Raw genomic sequence first — 26,432 nt, forward strand, 5'->3', positions numbered from 1 at the left:
TGACCCTAGAGGTCCTTTCCAACCCTATCATTCTATGTGGCACAATTATTGATGCTGACTAGAAGCAGGCATTGCCAGTGGAGTAGATCATGGGAAGCCCCAGCAGGAAGCCTCCTTCATAAGTGGGTATTCTTATGCTTTTATTTGATTTTAGTCTTATTCAGAAATGTGAATAACAGAAATCAGTTCATTCAAAATATTGAGTCCTCTCTTCTTCCAGCCAGACTGATTTCCATACAATGGATGATTAAATTGTATTTTCACTTTGAATTTTTTTAAATCCACCATTGGGCTGTAGGTAACAGGAGCAGTTAAGCCGCACCTCCACCTCTGTCAGATGCTATATGGTTTTTATATGGTGAGCAGGTGTTTTATTAGAAAGCTGTGTTAATTGTGATTTTTATCTTGTATATTTTATCTTCAGTTGTGACCTGCCCTGAAGCCCATGGGTGGGGAGGGCGGGATATACCTCCATGTTGTGAAATTCAGCACCTCATGAATTTCAACCTTCTATTGCAGCTGTTGAAGGCTCAGGATGGCCTGGTATGAGGAAATGAATAAAGGATAACCCTGGTTTAGAAGTGCATGTAATCCTTATCCCCAAATGTGCCGATGAGGATCATTTTGTTTCCAACAGAGTTGCTCTGTTTGCATTAGCAGCTAGAAGGATTAGATTGAACTGTATTAAACGGTATAATTGTTAAAACGGTTTTGAATATATTTTAATTTAGTCTCAACACTATGAGGTTTTGCTCTGTATTATATTGTACTGTATTGTAATTTTCCTAATTTTTTGTTAATTTCAGAATTTTAGTATGTGTGTGTTGTTTTACATTCTTACAACCTATGTCAATACAATACAATAAACAATGACTTACTCAGATATGTGTCCATTTTCTGAGAATTTCACAAATTCTGTTTTTGTTGCTTAGTTTTGTGGGACATCAATGGCTACAAAAAATAATTTGCTTTCAAACTTGAAGAAGTTAGGGAGAAAGAAGCCAGGAGATGTCTGCAAACCAATTTCTTAAATTTGCTTCCAATAGTCATGTTTCTTTCTTTCTCCCTCGCAAAGGGAAATCAGAATTTCTAAATGACCTCTTTATCCTTCAGCTGAGAGGAGAGAAAGGACCTTCTTTCCCTTGGCTTCCTGCCTAAATTGAATTGCTTTGCCCTACTGACTTTCCAAGCAAAAAACATAGGTTTTAAGGTCGCAAAGAGGTAGACCAACATTGCCTCTCTGGTTGCCAGCTTCAGGTCAGGAAATTCCTGTAGATTTGGGGTGGGTGGGTGGAGCATGGACAGAGCAGGCTTTGGGGAGGGGAAGGAGCTCAGCAAGGTATAATGTCAAAAGACCCGTTCTCCAAGTCAGCCAGTTTCTCCAGGGGATCTCCAGGAATTATAACTGATCTCTAGGCCACACAGATCAGTTCCCTTGGAGAAAATGGCTGCTTTGGAGAATGGACTCTATGGCATTATATACGGCTAAGGTTCCTCCCCAAATCCTGTCCTTTCCCAACCTGAAACTGACAACCCCAATTTCACCACAGAAACCACCACGCATTCCCTCAGTCCACCACAAGGAGGGTTTTCACCTCAGAGTCAGCGATACAAAACGATATCCGTACGTAGAGCCACCAGCGGTTCTTCCTTCAATCCCGGAAGCGCAGCTCTTTAAACTTTAAAGCGCTACCAATAGCGAACAAGAGAAAAAGCTACACCCCACCCCCTCCCCCTGGCCCAGGTCTTCCGGCGTTCTCGTTTTCCCGCCTTGGGAAAGGCACCAATGCGTAGAGCGGGGTTTTCACCATCGAGATGCCTTGGGGTAGAGCGGCACCATTTTATAGGCCCGCTGAGGCGGACGGAAGCTGCCTCGCGCCTTCTCGCCTCTGTGGTCGCCCTCCCCCTTTCCGTGCCCTTCCCTGCCTCCCTCCCTCGCGCGGGTGTGCTGTGAGGCCGCGTGGGTCGGGGGCGGAGCTTGGGCGCTGGGCGCGAGCGGCTCCTCCGGCTGAGGCGGCGATGAGGCGGTGAGAGGCGGCCATGGCTTCGTCGCTGCCGGCCAGAGGGGCAGGGGACAGCGGGGGCGGCGAGCCTAGCTCCGGCGACGAAGGTGGCGCGGCGGCCGCCCCGCTGGGGGAGTCTCCCGGCCCCGGTTCCGACTCGGAGAGCCGTTCGTCGCCGCGGTTCCTGACGAGCTTGACGGAGCAGTTCGAGCGGGCGGCGCAGCGGGTGCCGACCTTGGCCGCCGCGGCCCCCAAGGAGCAGCTTCTCTACCTGTACGCGCGGTACAAGCAGGTGAGAAGGGCTGGGGAGGGCAGCCGGTAGACTGCCCCAGGAGCTGGAGGCTCCATGGCTCTGTACGTGATTCCTTCTCATGAATTGCTTGGCCTGGTGAAGCGCCTGCCTGCTGGGTTAATTCTACTGTCTGAGAGGTTCGCATGGTTCCCCTCCCCCATTTTCTTTTCTGAATGCAAAGTTCTAACATTAGTTTGGCTCCTACAACCCTCCCCGTTCTTTTATCTCCCATCAATGGTGTAAGCTGCTTTACTGCCACTGCTGCTGTTAAATATGAAGCTATTCATGCGCCGAGATGCTGCTGACAGGAGTGGCAAAGGGGACTCTGCCTAGAAGTGCTTGCAAACAAGGGCCATGGGGAAAATACTACTACTACTTTATAGTCTGCTTTTTCACTAAGGCTCAACTTGAGCCCACTGTTGGATGTGTAGGATGGAGTGTGTCAGGGTGGTTAATGTTCCTGAAAGGGTTTATTCTGGTATAGGCTTTTGTGAACTGGTGCCCACTTTGACAGATGCACCTTACTTGCTGAGTGAAGTACCATCTTGTGCATCCAATTAAGTGAGCTCTACTCAGCAAAGTTTATGCCACAGCTGGAATAAATGTTGCCAGTCTTATTGGTGCTGCTAGGCTGTTGATTTTTACTGCCATGAACTAATAATGCTAATAATGCACTCCCAACAGTGAGCAAGATTTGGGTCTAGTAGCACCTTAAAGACCCAACTAGAATTCCAGGGTGTGAACTTTTGAGAGTCAGAGCTCTCCTTGAAAGCTCATACCCTGGGAATCTAGTTTGGCTACTGGACTCTAGTCTTGCTGTTATACCACAGACCAACACGGTTACCCACCTGAAACTGTTAAATGGTGAGTTACTCCAGTCTAAGTCAATTGAAATCAGTGGGCTTAGACTGAAGCTAACTCTCCATAGGAATGCACTGTAAACCTCTGAAATGTGAACTTTGACACTGAAGACAGTGGAGGGGAAGGGTAAAACAAAAAGGTGGTGTGTTGGGAACATAGGGTTTTGTTCCAGTAGAGGACCAGGCATGTGGCTTTGAAAAAGCACAGCTGTCACATTCTTTAGTAATTTTTCTCACATCCTAAACAGCAGTTAGCCCTCTTTAGCATGTCATCTGTCTACATTAGCAAATCCAATTGATTTATTTGTAGTGTTTAGATACCAATTTTCTACATGTTCTCTTAAAGCAGTTCACTTAAAAAGTTTAAAATAAAAAAATACAAATCAGAATGAAATGCCTGTAGCTAACAATATTTTGTTTAAAATGTTTGTTTAATTTTAAATAAAATTTAATATTATAATTTTGTATTTGTTTTACTGCTCTGTTTTTGTGTTTTGCTTGGAATGATGGCTTGTAAAATAAATAACTGTAAAATAAATAGGCAACTACAGAAACAGCAGTTGTAACATTGCTTCTGAAAGTTGATGGAACATGAAAGGCCCTTGTCTAGTAGACTGAATATGATGCCATTTGTATTTCAAGAAGGGCAAATATGATTTCAGAATTCTGAAAGTCTTGAATAAATTACTCCCACGAGGAGGGGTCCCTGTACAAAAAAGAGTTCTGGTCAGATGTGCCCTCCCCCTGTTTCAGCAGCTCTTAGCATCTGGAGTTCTGGCAGTAGAGTATGTAGAAGGGAACTAGCGTTTCATTTTAACTAAGTTGGTGGTACTCGTAGGGAACCACATTCACACTTACTGTCAACCAAAAAAACCTCATTTCTGTCTCTGGCATGAGGCTGCCCTTTCGGGAGGCTTGCAGTTTACCTGTTCCACTGGCTGTGATTGTTTCAAGGTTAGAACTACCTGCCAGCTATAAGCTGCATGGGTAATAGTCTCTCCCACTTTACTGAAACATGGTGCCGTACTGGGGAACAGTGCTCAGAAGAGCTGTAGGTGGCACATCAAAGCTACTGAGTGAGAAGCACTGGTCTTAAGTCAATAGCATGTTGCTTCCCTCTTTAGACCAGAACAAATCAGATAAAGGCTTAGACCTTATAAAATCAAAATGGCAGTTGCCTCTTGCCCTGTCTTTGAAGAGGAAATAATACCCTATTTTACCATCATGTATCCTAGGATACTTATAAGTGCATAATTTTGCTCAATCCGACATTGTGTTTGTTTAATCCGACATCATAAGTTCTGCTTGCTAAAAGGTATATATACATAAGAGGAAGGACATTTGGTACACTCAGTTGAAGAGGAGTGGACCAATTCATCCGTTCAAATACAGCATTTGATTTCTCATCGTTTACTTGGAAGCTAAATGTGAATGAACTTCACTGGATGTGTTTTGACTGAGATGTTAAATCTGGGATTCACTTTATTAGCACCCACATGCATAAGTCATGTGACAAATATGCATGTGGGTTGCTTGAAGGAACAGTCTGCACAATTTTCAAGATCCTCTCCAGTGGTTTAAAATATATGGAGAGAAAGTTGGACTTGATTATTCTGGATGGATTCTTACATCTTCACTTTCACGTGAGTGTATGTAGCTTCACGTGGCCCTTATAAAAGGATAGGGACAGTCACTGTTGCAACAAAAGCTTTCATGTCAATACTGCTAATTTTGCATGGTGCTGATATGGAGGCTCTGCTTATGAAATGGGTAAATCATGTGATGTATGACACTTTCACTTTATAGCCCCAGTGTATGGTCTCCTTTACTTTCCCATCTGTTTCGCAGGCCATAACTTGACTGGTGAGAGGAAGGTGCTGCATATTCTTGGAAACTTCAGCTGGTGCTTCAGGCTTTGTCTGCCCAGCTCTTGCATGGTTCTTCTGGTCAGGGACAATAAGATGATTCCTCACTGATACATAACAAAGGAGGTGAAAAAGAAGGATAATTAGCTCTACTGCTTGCATTCTAATTTTAGTCAGAGGCACAGTTCATTTCCAATATGGGGAAGTGCACACTACTAAAGAACTTTCTAAGAAGAGATAGTGCACAGTCTTTAAAAAGTATTTTTTAAAAGCTTTAAGTTTCGAAAAGCAGGCTGCTGTTGGTTGACTAATCGTAAACCAAAAACATAGCCAATAGGCATCTGCTCCATTTATACAACTGTAGTTCATGTAGCAATTGTTGGAGAGAATGTCTGGGGGAAGTACGTTTTACAAGATACAGAAGTTTGTCATTTGAGTTCAAGGAAAAATTTAAGTTCCCACTGCAGCAATGAAGCCTTGAATGAAAAGCAAATGGACTATGCTTTGTTAGCAGAATAACTCTAAAGCCCAGTGGCAAAAAGTGATACATCCTGCTTCACATGTTTTCCTTTCTTCATTAAACTCTACAGTAAAGAAGGGGAAAACTCAAGAGTAAATGTCCAAAGCCAGTTATACTGAACGTAATGATGAGTGGCGCTGGAGCATAGCAGTGAAATGCTGCTATTTTTCAGTCCTGAACACAGTCAGTTTGGATGGTGGTGTTACAGAGACTGTCAGTGCAATCCTAAGCAGAGTTCATCTTCGTTCTTCTGTGCCTCCACACATGGGACTGCGCAGGCGCAGGCCAGCCGCCGGAGAATTTTCTAGAGCTTCCATGGCTCCGAAGGGGCCGTTTGTCGCGCGCCTCAGCGACCGTTTTCCCGCCCAAACGGTCACGTGATCCTCCAGCGACCAACGGCCCCTTCCCTCAGTTCTCTTCTTGCCGCCGCTTGGAGAGAACGTGAGCTTCGTTGCTCTGTGCTTTTGTGCTTCGTGCTTTATTCTGACTGATTGCTTGGCTTTTGACTTCGGACTTCGTGACCTCGACTATTCTTCGGATCTCGTTTGGACTTTGTTGTGGACTCGGTAATTTGACTCGGACTGTTTTTGACCTTCCTTTCGCGTGCCCCTGAAGATGGCCTCAAAGGCTCTCTTCAAGCATTGCCTCCAATGCCACACTAAAATGGCCAAGACCGATGGCCATGAACTGTGCCTGTTCTGTTTGGGGGAGACCCATAATGTAACGGCCTGTAAGATTTGCCAGGGCTTCACCAGCAAGGCCCGACAGGAGCGCAAGGCCCGTCTTAACTCCTCCCTGTGGCAGAAGGTCATGTCCGGAGGCGCCCCGTTGCCCTCCTCCAAGGCCGGCCCTAGCCCCTCTGCCGAACGGCATTCCAGAGCTGGCTCAGTGGCCTCCGCGAAGTCGGGGTCGAAACCGCGTCCCCCGAGTGCCTCGGCGTCGAGAGCGGCCTCTCCAGCGCAGGGACCGGTGCGGCCGCCCCGTAGCGCATCTTCCACCAGGTCGGATCCGAGACCGACATCGGAACCGAGGATCCGTCTACCGAGTCCCCGATCGGAACCGACGACCGGGTCGATTCCGGTAAAACCTAAGAGGTCGAGGCCGAGGTCCCCTTCGAAGGCGAGGAGCGCGTCGGTTCCGAGGTCTTCTTCGGAACCGGCGAAGAAGAAGAAGAAGACCAAACATCATCGGTCGCCGCATCCCGCTCCCCAGGAGGAGGTCATCGTGCTTCCTCACACGCCTTCCCCTCATCTGGATTCCCCCGAACCAGAGGAACTCGCCGTGCCAGTGCCGGATCCGATGGCCTTCGAGACGGTGCCCGCGGAATTCTCGTCGGGGCCGGAGCCGAGCCCGCGCCGTCGGATCCGACCATCGCCTGCTCTTCGGTCGCCGAGGCTGGAACCGAGCCCGTCTCCTCGTCGGAGCCGTCCTTCCCCTGCCCGTCCATCTTCACCAGCTGCCGGTCGTGAGCGACGTCGGTCTGGGGACAGTGTCCGATCGGCCCGGTCCACTGCGTCCCGACATCGACAGGCCTCCTACCTCCCCTCGCCATACCATTGCCAGTGGGAAGGGGCACCTGCGGGTTTCTCCGTGTCGGAACCGAGGCCTTCGACATCGAGGTCGACGTGGGCTCCCCCTCCGCACCAGGTTCCGGAATCCCAGCTCGGTTCCGATGAGGAGGATGTGGAGAGCTTTGGCGGCTACCAGTCGGAGTCCTGGTCCGAACCATCGCCAGCTGAGGAGCTGGTACCATCTGCGGACTCGCCATTCGAGGACCTCCGCATCTACGCCGACCAGATGGCAAGGATGGCCAAGGCTCTCGAGATGGACATCTCCTCGGCAGTTCCCCAGACCAAGGACAAGCTCCTCAAACGCATTTACGGAGACAACCCGGCGTACGTTGGCTTCCCCATGCTCGAGGGTCTTGAGGAAATCGTGGAGAAGGTATGGCAGGTGCCCTGCGATCAACCTCCAACATCCAAGAGGATTGAGCAGCTCTACAAGATCAAGCAGGGTACCTGGCCGGCGCTGGTGAAACACCCTCCACCTTCCTCCTTGGTCACAGAGGAGTTCAACCCCAGGCGATCGGGTCACTCCTCGGTACCTGCCGATAAGGAGGGCAAGAAACTGGATGCCATGGGCAGGCGCCAGTACATTGTTTCTTCCCTGGGTCTGAGGATTGCCAACTATCAGACCATCATGGCAGGGTACCAGCTGTACCTCTGGGAGAAGTTGGCATCCTATACACGAGACCTCCCTCCTGAGCAGAAGGCTGTGGTGTCCCTGCTGCAGACAGAGGCTGTGAGGCTGTCTAAGCAGCAGATGAACGCTGGGAGCCACGCTGCTGACACTGCTGCTAGAGGGATGGCTTCGGCGGTGGTCCTCAGGCGCCACTCCTGGTTGCGGTCTACGGCCCTGTCCCAAGAGGTGCGTTCCAGAGTGGAGAGCATGCCATTTGAGGGGGACTCGCTCTTTTCCAAAGCGACCGACGAGACCCTGAAGAAAAAGAAGGAGGACCGGCAGACGGCGCGGTCTTTGGGTCTGGCTCCAGCGGACAAGCCCTCCTCCAGGTCACGGTACGCTCCCCGATCTGGCCCTTACCATTACCAGGGCAGATACCATCAACAGCGGCCGGGCTACCAGCAGTATCCTGCCTACCAACAGCGGCCCTACCCTCCCGCACAACAGCAGAGGAGGCGTCGGCCCTTCAAGCCTCGTCCGGCACAACAACCGGCCCAGCAGAAGGATCAGCAGGGCACCGGGAGGCAGTACTGACGGGTCACGCCAGCCGTATCCCCGAACTTTTCGGACAGACTTAGTCCACTCCTCTCTGAGTGGGAGTCAATAACATCTGACTCATGGGTCTTAACTATTGTTGAACTGGGATACGGGCTGGAGTTCGTTGAGCTGCCTAGATGCAGTTCACCCCTGACAGCTGTCAATAACACTATGGCCGAGCTGGATGCGGAGATCGTGTCGCTCTTGGCCAAGGGTGCTGTGGAAGAATTGCCCTATGAGGACTCTGTAAAGGGATTCTTCTCTAGGTTCTTCCTGGTCCCTAAGAAGGATGGGGGCTTACGTCCCATCTTAGATCTGAGGGACCTTAATGCCTTCCTCAAGGTGACCAAATTCAAAATGGTAACGTTGGCGGCTGTGATCGCCTTGCTGAAACAGGGGGATTGGTTTGCGGTTCTTGACTTAAAAGACGCATACTTTCACGTGGGCATACGGAAGGAGCACAGGAAGTACCTGAGCTTTGTTTACCGGCAACGGGTTTTCCGGTATAAGGTGCTCCCCTTTGGCCTGTCCACTGCCCCACGAGTGTTCACTAAATGTGTGGCCCCTGTGGTTTCCTTCCTACGGGAAGAAGGCTGTACCATCTTTCCGTACCTCGATGACTGGCTCATCGTGGCTGAATCGGAGTCTAGGCTGGTGCAGGACATTGGCTTGGTACTTAGCACTTGCCAACGCCTGGGGCTCCTGGTGAACTTGGAGAAATCCAAACTGGTGCCCAACTGCAAAGTGTCCTACATTGGTGCACTGTTAGACTCTGTGGAGGGTAAGGCCCTGCTCCCCTTGGAGAGGGCTCGGTCCCTAAGGGGTCTAGTGTCCATGTTTAAAAGGAACCGGTTCCAGTCTGTGCGCACTATCCAGTGCTTACTAGGGCATATGGCAGCGGCCACCTCTGTGGTGCCTTTCGCTAGGCTGCGTATGCGCCCTCTACAGAACTGGTTTGTGCGGAGGTATGATGCTCTACTGCACCCTCCGTCCCTCAAATTCTCTATCCCGAGGGTCATCCTCTCCTCCTTGGACTGGTGGCTGTCTGATGACAACTTGTTTAGAGGGACCCCTTTCGGGTATCAACACCATGACATCACGGTTACCACTGATGCCTCTCTGTTGGGATGGGGGGGCTTACTGTGGTGATGTGTCGGTGCAAGATGTCTGGTCTGACAGGGAAAAGACCCTCCATATCAATGTGCTTGAACTAAGGGCCATTCGTTTCGCACTTGTGTCTCTTACAGCACTGCTGAGAAATCGTCAGATCTTGGTGCAGACGGACAACACGACTGCCATGTACTACGTGAATCAGCAGGGGGGCACAGTGTCCATGGCCCTGTGCCGGGAAGCCACACTCACTTGGCAGTGGGCTATCAAGAACGGCGTGTCGCTCCGTGCTATACACGTGGCTGGGTCGGACAATGCCCGGGCAGATGCCCTCAGCAGGGTCCCTTTACTGGAACACGAGTGGGAACTGAACGTAGAGTGCGTTGGGCCGATCTTCCAGATGTGGGGTCATCCAGTGATAGATGTGTTCGCCACTGCGGCGACCACCAAGGCCCACACGTTCTGTTCCAGGGCAGGGAGCGACCCCCTCTCTATTGGGGATGCCTTCCAGTTTACGTGGACGCAGGGCTTGCACTACATGTTTCCTCCGTTCCCCTTGATTCCCAGGGTCCTGTGCAAGATAGAGGAGGACGGGACGGACTGCATTCTAGTGGCCCCCTTCTGGCCACGGCAGGTTTGGTTCCCGAAGCTCCTGCGGATGTCCCAACGGACGTATGTGAGTCTGCCCCCTCGGCAAGACCTTCTCCTAAACAGGAGCCTGGTCCACCACGATCCAAGGAAGCTGCATCTAACGGCTTGGCGGATCGTTCCTCCCCGATAGGCTTTACTGACGAGGTACAGAGGGTCCTCCTGAATGCTCGTCGGCCATCCACTAGGCGCGCTTATGCGGCCAAGTGGCGCAGGTTTGAGCTCTGGGCACTTGCCAGAGGAGTGGTGCCTGACAACAGTCCCTTGGGGGTGGTGTTCGAGTATTTGTGCCACTTGCGTGGCCTGGGCTTGAAGGCTTCCTCCCTCAAGGTCCACCTGGCAGCGATATCAGCTGCTCACACCCGAGTTGAGGGTGCTACGGTGTTTTCTCACCCACAATCCCGCCAGTTCCTTAAGGGCATGTACAATCTTTACCCACCTGTGTCAGCGCCAGTGCCTCAGTGGTCGCTGTCCTTGGTGCTCTCACGTCTCATGTTGCCTCCATTTGAACCGATGGCTACATGCCCCTTGGATATGCTATCCTACAAGGTAGCATTCTTGGTGGCCGTCACATCGGCCAGAAGGGTCAGTGAGCTGTCTGCACTGCGGTCTGACCCTCCCTTTCTTGTGTTTCATCCCAACAAGGTGGTCCTGCGTCCCTGCCTTGGGTTCCTGCCCAAGGTGGTGTCCGCCTTCCACCTCTCGCAGGATATCTCACTGCCTGCTTTCTTTCCTCAACCCTCCTCTAAGGGGGAAAAGGCCCTCCATACCCTAGACTTGAAGAGGGCCCTAGCCTATTACCTGGATAGGACGAAGGGATTCCGCTCCAGTCCTCACCTGTTTGTATGTTTTGGGGCCAAGGACAAGGGTAACAGGGCTTCCTCACAGACCCTGTCTAGGTGGATTGTGACGGCCATTAGCAAGGCCTATTCCCTAGCAGGGGTGGCTTGCCCGCTTCATGTCAGAGCCCACTCCACGCGGTCCCAAGCATCCTCTTCGGCACTCCTCAGGGGGGTGCCCCTGGTTAACATTTGTAAAGCAGCCACATGGTCCTCTGCAGACACCTTTGTCAGGCATTACGCCGTTGATGTCAATGCGGAGCAGGATGTATCTGTGGCCAAGGCTGTCTTACACTCCCTCTTTTCCTGAGGGAGTTTTGGTATGACTTTCTTGACGTACCTGTTGGGTACCCTTGAGTGAAAGTGTGTATATATGTACCTGGGGGTGTGTATATATGTAAATATTGAGTATTTATGTGTCCTTACACAGTATTTTTACATAGATGTATATATGCATATCTATTTATTGTTGATCTTGTTTGCTTAATAAAATTGTGTTGGACTTCACCCCTGCCTTCCTTATTGTGTGAAGCTTGGTACACTCCCATGTGTGGAGGCACAGAAGAACGAAGATGAAAACAGGGTTAACATACCTGTAACTTATGTTCATCGAGTTCTTCTGTGCTGACACACAACCCTCCCTCCTACCCCGCTGTGAACTCCAATGCACAATACTGTGATGGCTGTAACGGATATTGGTGTTTTTAAGGTGTTACGGCTGAAGTGTGTTGGTCAAGCGGCGGCAAGGGAGAACTGAGGGAAGGGGCCGTTGGTCGCTGGAGGATCACGTGACCGTTTGGGCGGGAAAACGGTCGCTGAGGCGCGCGACAAACGGCCCCTTCGGAGCCATGGAAGCTCTAGAAAATTCTCCGGCGGCTGGCCTGCGCCTGCGCAGTCCCATGTGTGTCAGCACAGAAGAACTCGATGAACATAAGTTACAGGTATGTTAACCCTGTTTTACTCCAGTCTAAGCCCACTGATTTCAATGGGCTTAGACTGGAGTAACTCTTTTTAGGATTGCACTGTTTGTGTATGAGACAGGTACACCATATGTAGGATACTAGCTCTTTACAGCCCTAGTATATACATTACATATTTTACACATCAGTCTTTGAATAATTTATTATAGGTTGTCTAGCATATTCAAAATTCCTCAGCACCATTTTCAAATTTGCAAATGTTGATAAAAAAACAAGATTCTTAATTATTTGCATCCAAGTCTTAAGTGCAGGGGTTTCCCCAGCTCTGATAACTGGTAGGAGTAACTTGTTCACCTGGTAACCACTCCCTCTGCATTGAGTAGTGTTCTCTGAGCCTTAGTCTTGTGGTACTTGCTTGGCAATGCAGCAAGGGTGGGGCTTGGTGCTGGGGGTGGGAGGGTACAATTCAAAGTTGTCCCACGCTTAATGCTATCATGTCGCTCAAAGGAAGCTGTTTTTCTCCAATTTGTGTTTTTTCAAATTGTATTTTCCACAGCGTTTGCACATTAGGTTTTGACAGAGTTTTTCAGGAATTGGCTGTTGAAATGTGTCTGTCTTACATTGTAAACAAACCAGTGCAATGATAACACTATCAGAGCTCTAATTTTAAGCACATTATTTTAGGACCCCCCCCCCCCCCATTTCTCTTATTTATTTTTAAAAAACTACTTGTGTTCAACAAGAAAATAAAACCCCAATTTTCTCAGGCTGCTAATCTCTGACATGAGTACTGATACATGTGTTGCTCTTTGCGTGGTGAGACATACATTTATGAGTACAGGCGGTCCACCAGCCCCTGAGGAATTCATGAGGACGAAATCTGCCGCTTAGCCGGTTGCAGTTAGGGCTGCTTTTTGGTTGGACACTACAAATAACATCTGGGAAGACACCTGTATGGGAAGAAAAGAGAAGAAAAGACATCAAAAATACATTAAGGATCGATGTATTGTCGAAGGCTTTCACGGCCGGAGAACGATGGTTGTTGGGGGTTTTCCGGGCTGTCTTGCCGTGGTCTTGGCATTGTAGTTCCTGACGTTTCGCCAGCAGCTGTGGCTGGCATCTTCAGAGGTGTAGCACCAAAAGACAGAGATCTCTCAGTGTCCATTAAGGATCGTAAGTGATTCATACTTACCCTCTCTTCTACCCACGGAGTACTTGCCTTGTTCCTAAGAGGATCGGAGCAGGGCATGGAGTTCCCTGCATGGTTTGGACTATGAGATAAGGACATTCTTAGAGATAATTAGAGTATATGAATGCACTGTTTGCACATTGTATGAATTTTTCACATAGTGATTGTCCTTTTGTTAACAACAACTGAATATTTTTCTAAATACCCAGGTGATTTTTCATTGTGTAGTCTTTCTGCTAATCTCAAAAGGCTGATCTTTGTGGGGTTAAATTATGAGATTAATGCCATATCTGGTCCCTACATGGCATCTCATAAGAAAATGCATTTTCTGAATATTTCATCTTTTACTGAAAGATGACAATAGAATTTGTGTTCATAGGACTTGGTAAAATTCTGCTGATAGCCTGCTGGTAAATAGCATTGCACAAAACATAGACAAGGGGTCAGGTTTCCAATTCTTAGTTAAGAGGTCTTGTGGTTATTTTTTTTCCATTCTTTCTTGCCCTGTGCCATCACAGCCCTTGTTAAATAGTTCGCCTGACCTTTGCTCTACATGACTGATATTGTCACTGGGGAAGGAAGAAGCCGCGTGGTATATCACTTGAAGTGTCAGGCTAGGATCTGGGAGACCCCAGTTCTATTTCTCACTCTGCTGCTAGGTGATCTGCCAGTCATGCACTGTCAGCCTAACCTACCTAACAGGGTGTTTGTGAGTATAAAATGGAGGGGAGGAGAATGATATAAGCTGGTTTGGGTCCCCACTGGGAGGAAAGGCAGCATATAAATGAAATAAGTGACCAACTGGCTCTATGAGAGTATTTGACAGCTCTGAATGAAGTAGTTAGATTAGTCCTAAAGAGACTTTCCTGGCGTGTTGAAGTTCGCTGACTGGCTTATAGATAAAGCAGTCTTCTTTGCTGGGGGCCAAGCACTTGGGTCAGGCAGCAATGGCTTAACACTACATATTACTGAGTGACAAGGATTGTCTGGACTTTGCTTTCGGACAGAGACAGGTTTGTCCCTCTGGTGATGATCTGTGTCATGAGAGAGGCAGCAGCGTGATCCCTGTTGGTTTTTCAGGACCTTTTTGTGGCTTTGGATACTATGGTATTCTTCCAGGCTCCCAGTCTGTGACTGGAGTTGGCAGCATCGTGATCTGGAGGCATGCTTCCTGGCAAGCAGATTCTATTCTATTTTTATTTTGTTTTACTTCACTGATACCCCACCTTTCTCCCCAGTGGGGTCCTAAAGTGGTTTATATCATTCTCTTCCATTCTATCCTCACAACAGACCTGTGAGGTAGGCTAGGCTGAGTGTGTGTGACTGGCCCAAGGTCCATGGCAGAGTGGGGATTTGACTGAAGTGTGTTCAGAAGCCCCATGTGATTCAGAACATGGTAGTCAAATTATTAACTGATGTGAAAAGATTTTATTAGCTTGAGGGGTTTTTTTTTGCCAGGTACATTTCAAAGTGTTGGTTTTGATTTATAGGCTCTAAATGGCTCATGGCAGCAATATCTAAAGAACTGCCTTCTCCTGTATGAACCTGCCCATTTTTGTAAAGAGCAGCTTTAGAGGCATTGCTCTAGGTACCACCACCTTCAGAGTTTTAGATATGTGGTGACTGAGATATGTCTCCAGGTTGGCGTCATCTCTTTTATGGAACAAACTTTCTGGAGATAACTTGTATGATGCTGACTTTATTGCCTTTTAGGAGCCATGTAAATATATTCTTTTCCTCCTGAGAGGCTGAGAATTTGCTGGGATGTGTGTGTAATTACTGCTGCTGGAGCTGTTCTAATTAATTTACTGGATTTATAACTTTAATATTTTATCATTGGTTTTAAGTTAAGTGGCCATTATAGATGCCTCATGGCAGAAAAGCACAAAATGTTTTCAATGAATAAGTTATTGGTGCGGTAACCGAACAGATTCTGTACAATTGTAAATGTGATTTCAAGTGATCCAGCCCAGACTTATCTTTGTAGGCAGTTCAGAAGATAAAATGAGAAGTAGGAATCTTGTTGGCATATCTTAATTAACACTGAACAAAGGAGGAAATTCCCAAGAGACCACTAATACAATAAAGAAGATTGTCTCAGTATAAATAAATACAATTTATAGGTCAAACCAAGTGTGGCAATATTTTGGTCAAAACATATGTAATAATATAATATCCTTCTACTACAATTGAGCAAGGGTTTGTTTATATCACAACCAGAGCCTGTGGAGAAATCACATTACTAATCAATTATCACAATGTCCCTTTCAGGTGAGTATCAATCATCTGTTGATTTCAATAATTGTCTCTTTGATATGTTTTTCCGGTTTTAGGCAGGATTTCTGCTGATATCCAATGATAGGATACACAGTAGGAAGGCACAACAGGGTGTAAAAGCACTCTACTACACAAAAATAACACAACTCACTTCACATCACCCAAACACAATTGCTGTCAAAAATGGTGAAGTGGGTTGTATTATTTTGTGTAGTACACTGCTTTCATGCCCTGTTGTGCCCTCCTACTGTGTAACCTAAAGCAGTTAAAGAAATAAAGTGTTTTTGAAAGCAATTTTGTTTTGGGGTGATTCTTTAATGTGAAGTGAGTTGTGTTATTTTTGTGTAAGATACTGCTGGCATACCCTTTGGTGTGCCCCCCCTGCTGTGTAACCTAAAGCTGTTCAAGAAATAAAGTGTTTTTGACAGGAATTGTGTTTTTGTGATTCTCTGATGTTAAGTGAGTTATGTTATTTTTCTGTGTGGGGGACTGCTAGTGTAATGTGTCATAATGCTTTGCCTACTTGTACTTTGAAAGTGAGAAAATAATTTTTTTAAAAACTTTATTCTGTGTTGTTCATGTTTTATTCTTTGTTGTGCAGTTGGTTCCCATCATAGGGAACAATGGGACTGGCTGGCCAGCCATTTCTGTAGGTGGTGGGGGAATTTGAGGGAGGGTGTCTGTGGTTCAGGTGCTCTTTCACAGGGACAAGCTGGCACTCAGAAGTGTGCCCACCATTGTGGCACCCCTGGGCTGTGCATAATTGCCCTGGGAAAGAGAGTTTAGAAGTTCTCAGTATAGGGAACAAAGAGGGAGGGCTGGCCAGCCTGTTACTGGGGTTATGGGTGTGGGGCTACTGGGGGTGGATTTGGGTCTGTGAGGGGCTAATGTGGGGATTTGGGTCTGTGTGTGGCAGCTGAGGGGGGAATTGTGTATGTGTGGGGCTGTAGGGGGTGGACTTTGGGGGCTGAGAGCACCTACTTTGGGAGGCCATGAAATGGCCCCCCCAAGTGGGAGCTGGCTGAGCCTCGGTGGGGGGTGAGAGGAAAGGTGGGAGAAGGGCCCCTGAGGGTTGGGGGCATTTTGTATGCAAAATGCCACCCCTGGCAAGACAAGCCTCTGTTATTTCCCAGCTGGAAATAGTGGAGAAAGGGGGGGAGCACCTACTTTGTGAGGCCCCCCAAGTGGGAGCAGGCTGAGCCTTGGTGGGGGGTGGGAGGAAAGGTGGGAGAAGGGCCCCTGAGGGTTTGGGGCATTTTGCATGCAAAATGCCACCCCTGGCAAGACAAGCCTGCCTCTTCATTTTTCCCCATAGGAAATAATGAAGATCAGCAGCAGCAAGCACAAAATAGGAGATTAGCAGCAGCAAGTGAAAACCTTTCCCTTTTTAGGCGAGGATAGGGGGACCTGGTTTGGGGGGCCATAACATGTCCCCCCCAAAGTCCAAACTGTCTGAAACTTGGGGGGTTGTTAGAGAGGAGTTAGAGGAAGGTCCCCACCAAGTTTGGCTTGATTCGGTGGGAAAATGCCTCCCCCAGACTTCAGGGAAGCCTGGGGGAGGATTTTTCCCATTGAAATGCATTACTGAAACAAGCCGAAATACCGAAACAATTACCGAATCGCAATTGCCGAAACGGTTTCTTGTTTCGGTAATAACCGAAACAAGAATACCGAAATGGTGTGCCTTTGCACACCCCTATGTGAAACCACACAAAGGGAATCAAAAGACCTACACCCACAAACAATGAAAATAAAGTGAAAAATCTAAGAGTAGTTAATGTACAAACATATACAACAGAATATATCAAAATATATCCAGTGACTCTGAATGAGAAACCATACATTATCTGTCCTACAAGTTTGTATATTAACTATTATTAGATTTTTGCTGTTTTCATTGTTTGTGAGTATAGGGTTTTTGTTTCCCTTTGTGTGGTTTCACACTTCTTCTAGGTACTTGAAGGGATACCTCTTGTTTTTAGTTTTCTCTGAAGGAGTTCTAGTGCCATTTTGCTAACTGCCAAGTCTGTCTACCAAGGCTAATGTCTAGCGATGGTGTTTGCATGGTCTCCCTATTAAATCTAATTTGAGTTGGTTCTGTTCATACAACCATGTTCCATTTTGTGAGTACTCCACAATACTTGGCTTTGGGGGTACAACTATCACATCTCAGTTATCATAGATCTTTGTTTTTGCACTGTTTTTGTCCATTTGCTTGCTTCTTCTGTCACTTGAAGTTATAATGTGAATTGGCTCTTTTGTTTCATAAGTTTATGAGTCTGTTTCAGAACTTAAAAAAAAAGTTCTGAAGATCTGCTGTAAGTTCACCATTGTCTGATTATTGTGGAACTGAGACAAAATAACACAATCCCTTTCTGCACATTTAATCGAGGTTTGCATACTTGTCTAGTATGAAAGAGGCCTGGATACCTTGAATTGATAGCTCTACTGATTTAAAGCAAGGCCTTACTACCTAACACAACTTTTTCCTTATTTAATCATGTAAGTCATACAATCTGCATAAAAGGCTGATGAAATATGACTTCAGGGGCGGCAGTATCTCCATTGAACAAAAGGTGCTGACTCAGATCTATCCACTGTCCTTAACTCAGCATTCTTATTTTTTCTCACTTCAGTATTTCTTGTCAGTAAAAGCTGTGATTTAAGAGCGAACAATCCCTGTAAAAAAAAAAAGTTGATAGTAACAGCAGAGCACTCTAGTGAGACACTATGAGATTTATCTTGAACTACTTAAGTTGATAAACACTTTCCTGAATTTTTATTGCCGTTTATTGGAGGTCTTTTCAAATTTTTAAATATCTTTCTTCTCTTTGATTATATTAGGAGGCTTGCGAGGAACTAGACTTTAAATGTTTTTGCAGATGTTCAGACAATAAATATCTGGTTCATTGTGGTCTGTCAACTTCCAGTTAACTTTTTGTGCATCACAGTGGAGTAAGTGATCTGCAGTTGACTTAGCTTTGTCCCTGAAAATGACCAATAACTCAGATTATAGGGCTGGGTCATAAGAAATAGCTCAAGAGATACTTTGGTAAGAGGTCAGGGATTATAGACTAGGCTGTTGGGTACTGTCTGCTGATGTACATTTGCTCTTGCTGGGTAGTTTGATGTTGCTAAAGATGTCGTGTTAATTAATTACGCTTTGTTTCAGCAAGGTTTCATCTCTGCGTTCAGATTTATGCTCGTTTTCAAATTTACTGCTACCATTTATTGTATCTGTTTTTATTGAATGTCCTAACTGTTGATCATATTGTATTTTGCTCAGTGTGTAATCTGCCTTAGATCTCAGTGAGAAAGGCAGACCATATATATAATAATAAATAATAACTGTCGAAGAGGAGTGGGGTGAGGGACTAAATCATTTCCACTGATCCCACTCTGCAGTTCATTTCTTGCTCCTAAGGAGAACTACCAGGAATAGCTTGCTTGTAATTTGCTGAGGTGCTTGTGTTTGTCCCTTGTGAACATGCTTGTGGGCTATGAGTTCTTAAATACTAGTGGAAGCCTTAATAACAGCACCAGTAGTAGAGAAGGGAGAATGACTTTGTCATCTCCCTCTCCAAGCTTTGAGGTGGCCATCTGTAGTCCTCCTGTCCTGCCCAGTAAGATTTTGCCTGTTTCTCCACATGTCCTGTGGCAGCATAGAGGGGGCACACAGCACAGGTCCAGCAAGACAGAAACCCAAGTTGGAAGAGTACTCACAGAACATCTCCCAACCCTGTCTCCTTGTAACAGCCACCAGAAAAGAGTGGTTCTTTTATGCCATTCCCTCTTTATCAAGATGCCAGTGGGGAGCCAGCGTGGTATAGTGGCTAGAGTGTTGGGCTAGGATTTGGGAGACCCAGTTTCAAATCTCCCCTCTACTATGGAAACTTGCTGGGTGACTTTGGGCTGTTCACGCTCTCTAAGCCTAACCTTCCTCAGATGGTTGTCGGGAGAATAAAATGGACAAGGGGAGAATGTTGTAAGCTAGAGTAACCACAGGGAACAATGAAGTAAATGAAATAAATGAAAATTAAATTCTGTATGGCAGAAAGGTGGCAGAAATGAGGTAGCTGAGTGTCCAATCTATTCACATAGCCTTATTCTTTCTACAATAATTTTCTTTTCTTTAACAGGTTGTTAAAAGAAGGTGAACTATTCTCACTATAAAATAAAATACATACAACTTGGAAAATAGAAGTCTTGGCCATTTCTTCGAGTGGAAGAAAGAGGGCTGCGTGCATTTATAATGGGGTACAAAGGTCCTTAAGGATGAACTTAGGAGAGCACCATGTAAAAGAAATTCAGTTGGTCTCCAGAACAAACTGCCCAAGCAAATATGGAGACCTTTCATTGCCTGTGCCAGTCTGTTTGGGGTACAGTGCGATCAGTCCGTATGCTACTTGCTCCCATATCCAAGGTCATGTCTGGCCTTCAGTGGGCACTCTACATCTAGCATTGGCTCACGCCTCTGTCATACTACTTTAAGGCTGGATTTAAACATGATGCTGATGAGACAGAAGTGCTTGTCCTTGCAACTTTGCACAGGCCTAGCATCTTGTTTAAGTTATACTACAGAGTGCGAAGCAGGTCTACATGCTTAGTTTGCATTCTAGAGACCATTTGCTGGATCGGGATTGGACTTATATAGAATGCATAGCTGCTTTGCGTGGATTGTAGTAGCATTTAAATAAGGTGCTGGGAGAGTGCAAAGTTGCATGGGCCGGTGCTGCTGCCTCACCAGGCTCACCTTTAAATGAGGGTTTAGAAAGTTGGTTCTAAAGATGTGGGGTGGGACTGTGAGGGTGGAACAGCCTTCAGACCGTGGAAGGCTGCAAAATCTGACTCGGGTATATAAAAATAAAAAGGTCCTTCCTGAAAACTGCTTGTATATTTTTATTCTAATGTGAAACTGAGATTCTTTTTATTGTGTAGGTTGTACTAAGATCTGGGCCATAAATTATGTGATAGCTACCTTTTATCTAACATGCCATCAGTCAAAGGTCTACTTAACGACATGTTATGACTTAAAGCACAAGTGCTGCAGATTTTGTCAGGGACTTTAAATGATAGTACTTGATTTAGCAAGTGTTCTCTCCTATCAATAACCTCTATTTCATTTTGTTGCTTTGTACTTTTAAACTGAAAATAATGCAAGCCCTCCATTTCTTCAAGTACAGTAAGATTCCAGTCCTTTTAAGTAGCCTTTTAAAGGTGAGAGAGCATTAGCTGATGAAGAAATCTAATTGGCTAAATGGCCTAGAGTGTTTTCACAATAATCTGATGCATGCAGCTTAAATTTGCTTGATTAGCAGTAGGTTATTGTATGCTTTGAAGGGTTAAGAGCAGATTCATATCTCCAGAAAAAGCATATTGTATACCTCCTGGGACTGAAACTTCAAAGTACAAGTGAAGAATTGCATGTCTAAATGTTTTCTCACGTTAAAAACTCACTGCATGTGGAAATTTAGAACAATATCGGGGCAAGGCCAGGTGAGAGCTTTTTAAGAACATATTAACTTACACCCCTTTTCCTCAACCAATCATGCTTAAGAATACCATATGTACCAAGGAGAGTCACAAACTCAGTCACTAAATGTGTTTTGCAATTATGTATCATGGCTGATTCATAAAAATAAGAATTACTTTAAATAATATATTGTTAAATAAATTTCTGGACTTTAATAAATATGGTGAATGTCCAGAAGGCAGAAAAATGGTTTCCCTTTCCTTGGATACCAGGTTTCATAATATGTTTTTTTTGTTTAGCACTCAGCCCTATCTATTGGGCTAGAAGATTTACTGAGGAAAACCAGAATATTTTTTACAAAATAAAGCAGTGCCACTGTTTTTCTGCACTTATTTTATTTTTTGTAAAAAAATTTACTGTTCTTGTACAAGCTGGAAGCTTAACAGCTGCATCCTCTACTCCCCTTTCAGATGCTCTGTTTCTGTGTCAAACAGATTTCTTTAACACCCAGTGCTTAATCAGACTCATAACTACTGCTTGTTTCCCCTCAAACATTTTACTGGATGAACATCTTGCAGCGGAGTCAAACATATGAACTTGGCAAATCCTCTACTGAAACATATTTCTAAGACTTGAACTGCAATACCAACACAGCTGGCCACCTGGTACTTTGAAGAAAGTGATTGTTGATGTAAGAGATACCACTCCAGAGTCCAGATTAGAAGAGAGGGATATTATTGTTATCATTTATTAACACCTCTCCTCCTGACTCAAGGTGATTTACAAAAAGACAGTTAAAACATTGCAGATTACAACCACATAGAATAAAAAACTCCACAGCCTCCCTCTCCTTTAAAAGGTGCTCTCTGTTCGTATCTCACCAAAAGCCCTGGCAAACAAGCAAGCCTTGCATTGCCTCCTGAAGGTCTCCTGTGAAGGGGTTCCCCTCACCTATCCAGGGAGCCCATTCCACAGAATGAGAACCATGATGTAAAAGGCCCAGAGCTCTGGTCGAAAGCAGGCAGCCCACCTATGTGGGGGAATAGCCAGCAGGTGGCAGCCTGAAGACCACGGGTGACACCCAGGAATGTCTCAATATAATACTGATTCCGTTAAGACAGATAAGCTTCTACTGTTTAGCTGCTGCCCAACCAAACGTTAAGCAGTGCACAGTTTAAAGGCCAGTAGCTCTTTATTAAGCAGGCTCTGTGTGTCCCTTCAGTAATGCAAAGGCGATGCTGGTCCTTCAAGAACCAGAATTTGCTTATCCCTCTTCACTTTTCAAGCTAGGATAATTGCAAGCTAGGAGAATTAAATATGAACTCCTAGCCTGCTTAGCTTATATCACTCTTTCATGTAAGGATACATCAGCAGATGTAGTTATCTGGGGGGGGGAGCAGTCATTGTGAATGTTGTCAGTTCAGGTACAGGTAAGACATTTAAAGAAAATGTGCTTCGTGTTATATTTCCATACATTTGTAAGCAGCTGCAGCATGCCAATAGAACTGATGCTGCATGCAAGTACAAAAAGAGACAAAGGGTTCATGACATGTACATATTGCAGGTAACTGGCAGAATTTCTTACATGTTGATGACAACACAGCAGAATTATTTTGCTTTTTGTCAAAAATGATTGGTGAGCAGATGAGTAGATAATAGTGATACATGCCCAGGAGGTAATCTGCAGCTCCTCTAACAGCAATACTTATGGCTGTCTTTATGAAGTCACAATATGGTGGACACTGCAATTTTTGTAGATGTGGCAGATGCAACAAAGGATGAATGCACTCATGGTGGTCTTAACTGCATCTCTGTTGCAGAAACTGGACATTGATGATCCTTGGATGCTTTTGATGTATCCACTAATTTATGATACATGGCATCTCTCACGATTGCCAACTGACTTGGTCCTGAAAAGCACTTCCTGTTTTCAACACATGCAAGGCTTTTGACACTGTGTCCAGTTTTAATGGAGGAGGTAAAAGGATGGCTTGGAGTGCCTGGCATGTATTTCCTAATGCTACTCCTACATTTACATTTTTGGCAGATTCAGCATCAACAAACGTGACAGACAGCTTTTCTGAATTAGAGTAATACACAATTCTGTTCAGTTGTATCAAAGCTTAACAATGTAAACGATACTAGAAAGCAGCTGTTTACTAATAATGCAACATAATATTGGTGATTTATTACTAACCCAAGCTGTACTCCCTCAGCACACCCAAAAGGAAATATCAGTACATGTGGTATCGGATGTCCTGTGGTCATCCCCTAAATCCAGGGACAGCAGCTATTGGAAGCCACCCATAAATGGCAAAAGCTACTGTTTTGCAGCCAAATGTCTCTTTCCCTAGTACAGGTTTGGAAGGTGAGAGTTTGGTTTAAGTGCCCCCAGGATTAGGATTTCCACTAACTCACCAGAATGGATGGAGTTGCTAAAACGTCTATAAAACCTACTGTTGTTACCTGGAAGCCCTTGATACAGCTGCCTAGTTATTCTGTCGTCATTAACATGGTTAGCTCTTCTTTTTCAGCAATTGATCTCTTGAACTTAACGTAGCTTTAATCTACCTTCCTCTGCTAGATAGTTCCCTGGTCTTGCTCATTTGCATTTTTGCTCCTGTAGTGACAAGACTTGTAAAATATACATATGTAAATCTGCGCATACAGTATGCTTTTATAGAAGCAGTGGCCTCCTGTGTTGCCGTTGGGCATGTTGATTGACCAGGAGAACAAAGATGGGCCAAGGATGTGCCAAGACTGGAATGCTGTGACCAGGTTATTTGGTAACTACAATAATTCTTTGATGGAGACTTCGCACCTGCAGTGATAGGTATCATTTTGTAACAGAATAATATTGAAGGCATGGTCAGATGTGTAGTGAAACAACCATGAGAGTTTATCCATGGTAATATATTTAAAACTTCACAACTACACATTATGAAAGCTATTTTAATACCAACACCTGGTTTTTAATCAATTTTTAATTATTATTGGAATAATTAATTCCTGGATGTGTGTGGTTGTACTTAGGATTTTAATGACCACTGAGGAAAGCCGATATGGGCCGCAACACATCTGGTCAATTTATTTTTAGATACTGTATTATTCATGGTCATTGGACTCTCCATCAATTTTTATGGAATTTTCAACTTTGTGTGTATTTTATAGGAGTTCTGATATTTAAACTTTTATACTTCTATTTTATGGTGTTTGTGTACGCAATTTGTAATAAATATTAAATTTTTATACTTTTATACGTTAGCTTGACCCTCTTAGTTCATTCTCCTTTTTGGGTTGAGTTTTAAAACCCTTTTCCTTTTGTTTTCAGGCAAGATTAACACAATTTGCGGTAGGGTATGAGCTTTTTTGAGTCACAGCTCACTTCTTCAGATACCTGAAGAAGTGATTCTTACAGGTTAGTCTTATAGGTTCTGGTATCTGAAGCAGTGAGCTGTGACTCATGAAAGCTCATACCCTACCACAAATTTTGTTAGTCTTATAAGGATAACAAAAATAGGATAATGCATAGGATGTTGTATTGAGTGTATAGATGAGCAATACTGTATATTTTGGTGCGTAAAATTTCACAAGGACAGCAGTTCTCAGTTCTCTCACTCTGAGGGGAGTGCAGCTTTAGGATAGGTAATTCCCATCGATCAGACATGGTTCAGAATCCTGTTAACATAGATTTCCTGTAACATCTTGTTGTTGTGTTCCTGGAATTACGTGGCAAGACCTCTCTGGAAAACAAGAACTTTCTGAACTCTCCAAACTATATCTTTCTTTGCAGGAAAAGGTCTATTTGAAATGGTATTTGTTTTGCTATCATTGCTGCTAGATATCAGAAGGTCTATCTAATACTTTGCTCTCTTTGCATTCCTCCTTTACACAGTCCCCACTATTGAATTTGTGATTCTTACATGTATTTGTTCCTTTCACTCTCAAGTTTCTTGCCATCCTGTCCCACATATTGAATGTGTGCCCCCCCCACCCTGGAGCAGCCATTTGTTAACCTGGTAATACTTGCCATTTTATATTTGTCAGGACAAGAGCATTAAGATACATTGCTATGTCCAACATTTGGTGGTGTTCCTGGTGGTGTTTTGCACCTCCTGTAGCTTAACCATACACTGTTGTATATGTGCGTGCATACACTGTTGTATAAAGGCTCTCAAAGAAAGCCATGACCTCTATAGGCGTCTTTCATTTGAGGTTTATCTTTTTTATTTTTCTCTCGAGGTTGCTTAGAGTAATGCTTGACAAATAAAGTGAAAGATTTGTAAACAAAAATAGCTTTCTCATTTGCTTGGCATGGTAGTTAACAATTGCAAATTGAACCTTAGTGCTCAGAGTCAGTGCGCTGCTGAGGGCGGAAGGCTAGAGAGAAGCTTGGCCATCCATCATCCTCATCCCCCTCTTGAGTTTCCAGAGACATCTTGTTGGATGGACTGGGAGGTGAGCTGACCCAGGAAGGCAATTCCTATGTTCTTAGGCTGTGACAAAATTAAAACCTGAAGGCACATTTATTTTGTCAGCCAGTTCGCATCAGCAAAATTCAAAATAACACAGCATCATTTTTCTTTGGACTTAATACTCACATAGTTTCCCTCTTCTTTGTCTTTAGGTAAAATGTGGTAGCTGCAACACCCCTAAACCTGGATTTTTTGACTTTGAGGGAAAACAGAAGTGGTAAGTGGAAATGCCCAGTAACTCCCAGTTATTTTTGATCACTTTCCCCTTCCCAAATCCCTTTGCGTATGCTTAAGTTGCCTTATTTCGTATTCATTGTTGAAGGAATTAGGGTGAATTTATGTAACTGTCAGTCAGCAGTTACTCTCTGTCCAACCACTAAACCGTTGTAAGAACTCCGCAGTGTTTATAAAGTACTTGAGAAGGAAGCTGCCAAATGGGTGCCTTTATGTGCTGTTTCTGTATTGCTAGCTCTTGCATGACACCCCCATTTACAGTAGGGCAGGTTATAATATCAATAATGGGAAGCCACTGATGGGTACTTAAATATAATTGTGCCCTTTCACCTTTTGATTGTCCCTATAGCATTAGAAAACAGGGTCAAATAGAGCTTTGTGTGATTTTTGCCCTATGGTTAGCTAGGGCTAGTAAAGATGGATACAGAAAGAAGTATACGAGTCTGATCCAGCGCGTTGAATGAGAGGGAGGAAATCTGGAGTTAATTGTTGGACACTACTGAATGTTGGTTCCTTTTATCTCCCATGTGTGTTCCAGGGAAGCTTGGAAAGCATTGGGTGATGCAAGTCCTGAGCAGGCAATGCGAGAGTATATTGCCACTGTGAAGAAACTGGACCCAACTTGGAATCCACAGGTACATTTAATCAGCTCCAGAATTTCTGATTACTGATCGTTGAACAGAGCTTGCCAGCTGTATGTGGCTGCTCGCCAGGGGTTCAGCAGACCTCTTATTCTTGCTGCCTGCTTAGGCCTGAAAAAATGGGAATGGTCAAGCATCTGAAATGCTTCCCTGTGTGCAGAGCCCGGGCCTAGCAGTTACTGAGGCTATAGAGTTGACTGAAGAGTTACTGCTTTGAAAGTTGGGTAGCTGGTAAGTGACGTATTAAGTGGCTCGAGGAATTATTTGGAGGAAGGTAATCAGAGGTTTGATAACAGATGTGAATAGCT

At 45.2% G+C, this 26,432-nt stretch overlaps 1 protein-coding gene across 1 annotated transcript in view; it reads left to right on the top strand.

The window, feature by feature from the left end:
• Nucleotides 1-1,888: 1,888 nt before the first annotated feature.
• Nucleotides 1,889-26,432, top strand: part of ACBD6 (acyl-CoA binding domain containing 6) — a 172,390-nt gene continuing 147,846 nt past the window's right edge. The window contains exons 1-3 of the mRNA XM_054981553.1: nt 1,889-2,295; nt 25,402-25,466; nt 26,022-26,118. Coding sequence (XP_054837528.1) covers nt 2,041-2,295; nt 25,402-25,466; nt 26,022-26,118 — 417 coding nt within the window. The 5' untranslated portion in view covers nt 1,889-2,040. The remainder of the gene's footprint in view (nt 2,296-25,401; nt 25,467-26,021; nt 26,119-26,432) is intronic.

This window comes from Eublepharis macularius, chromosome 5, assembly GCF_028583425.1.
Source record: "Eublepharis macularius isolate TG4126 chromosome 5, MPM_Emac_v1.0, whole genome shotgun sequence".
In the NCBI taxonomy this organism is placed as follows: domain Eukaryota; kingdom Metazoa; phylum Chordata; class Lepidosauria; order Squamata; family Eublepharidae; genus Eublepharis; species Eublepharis macularius.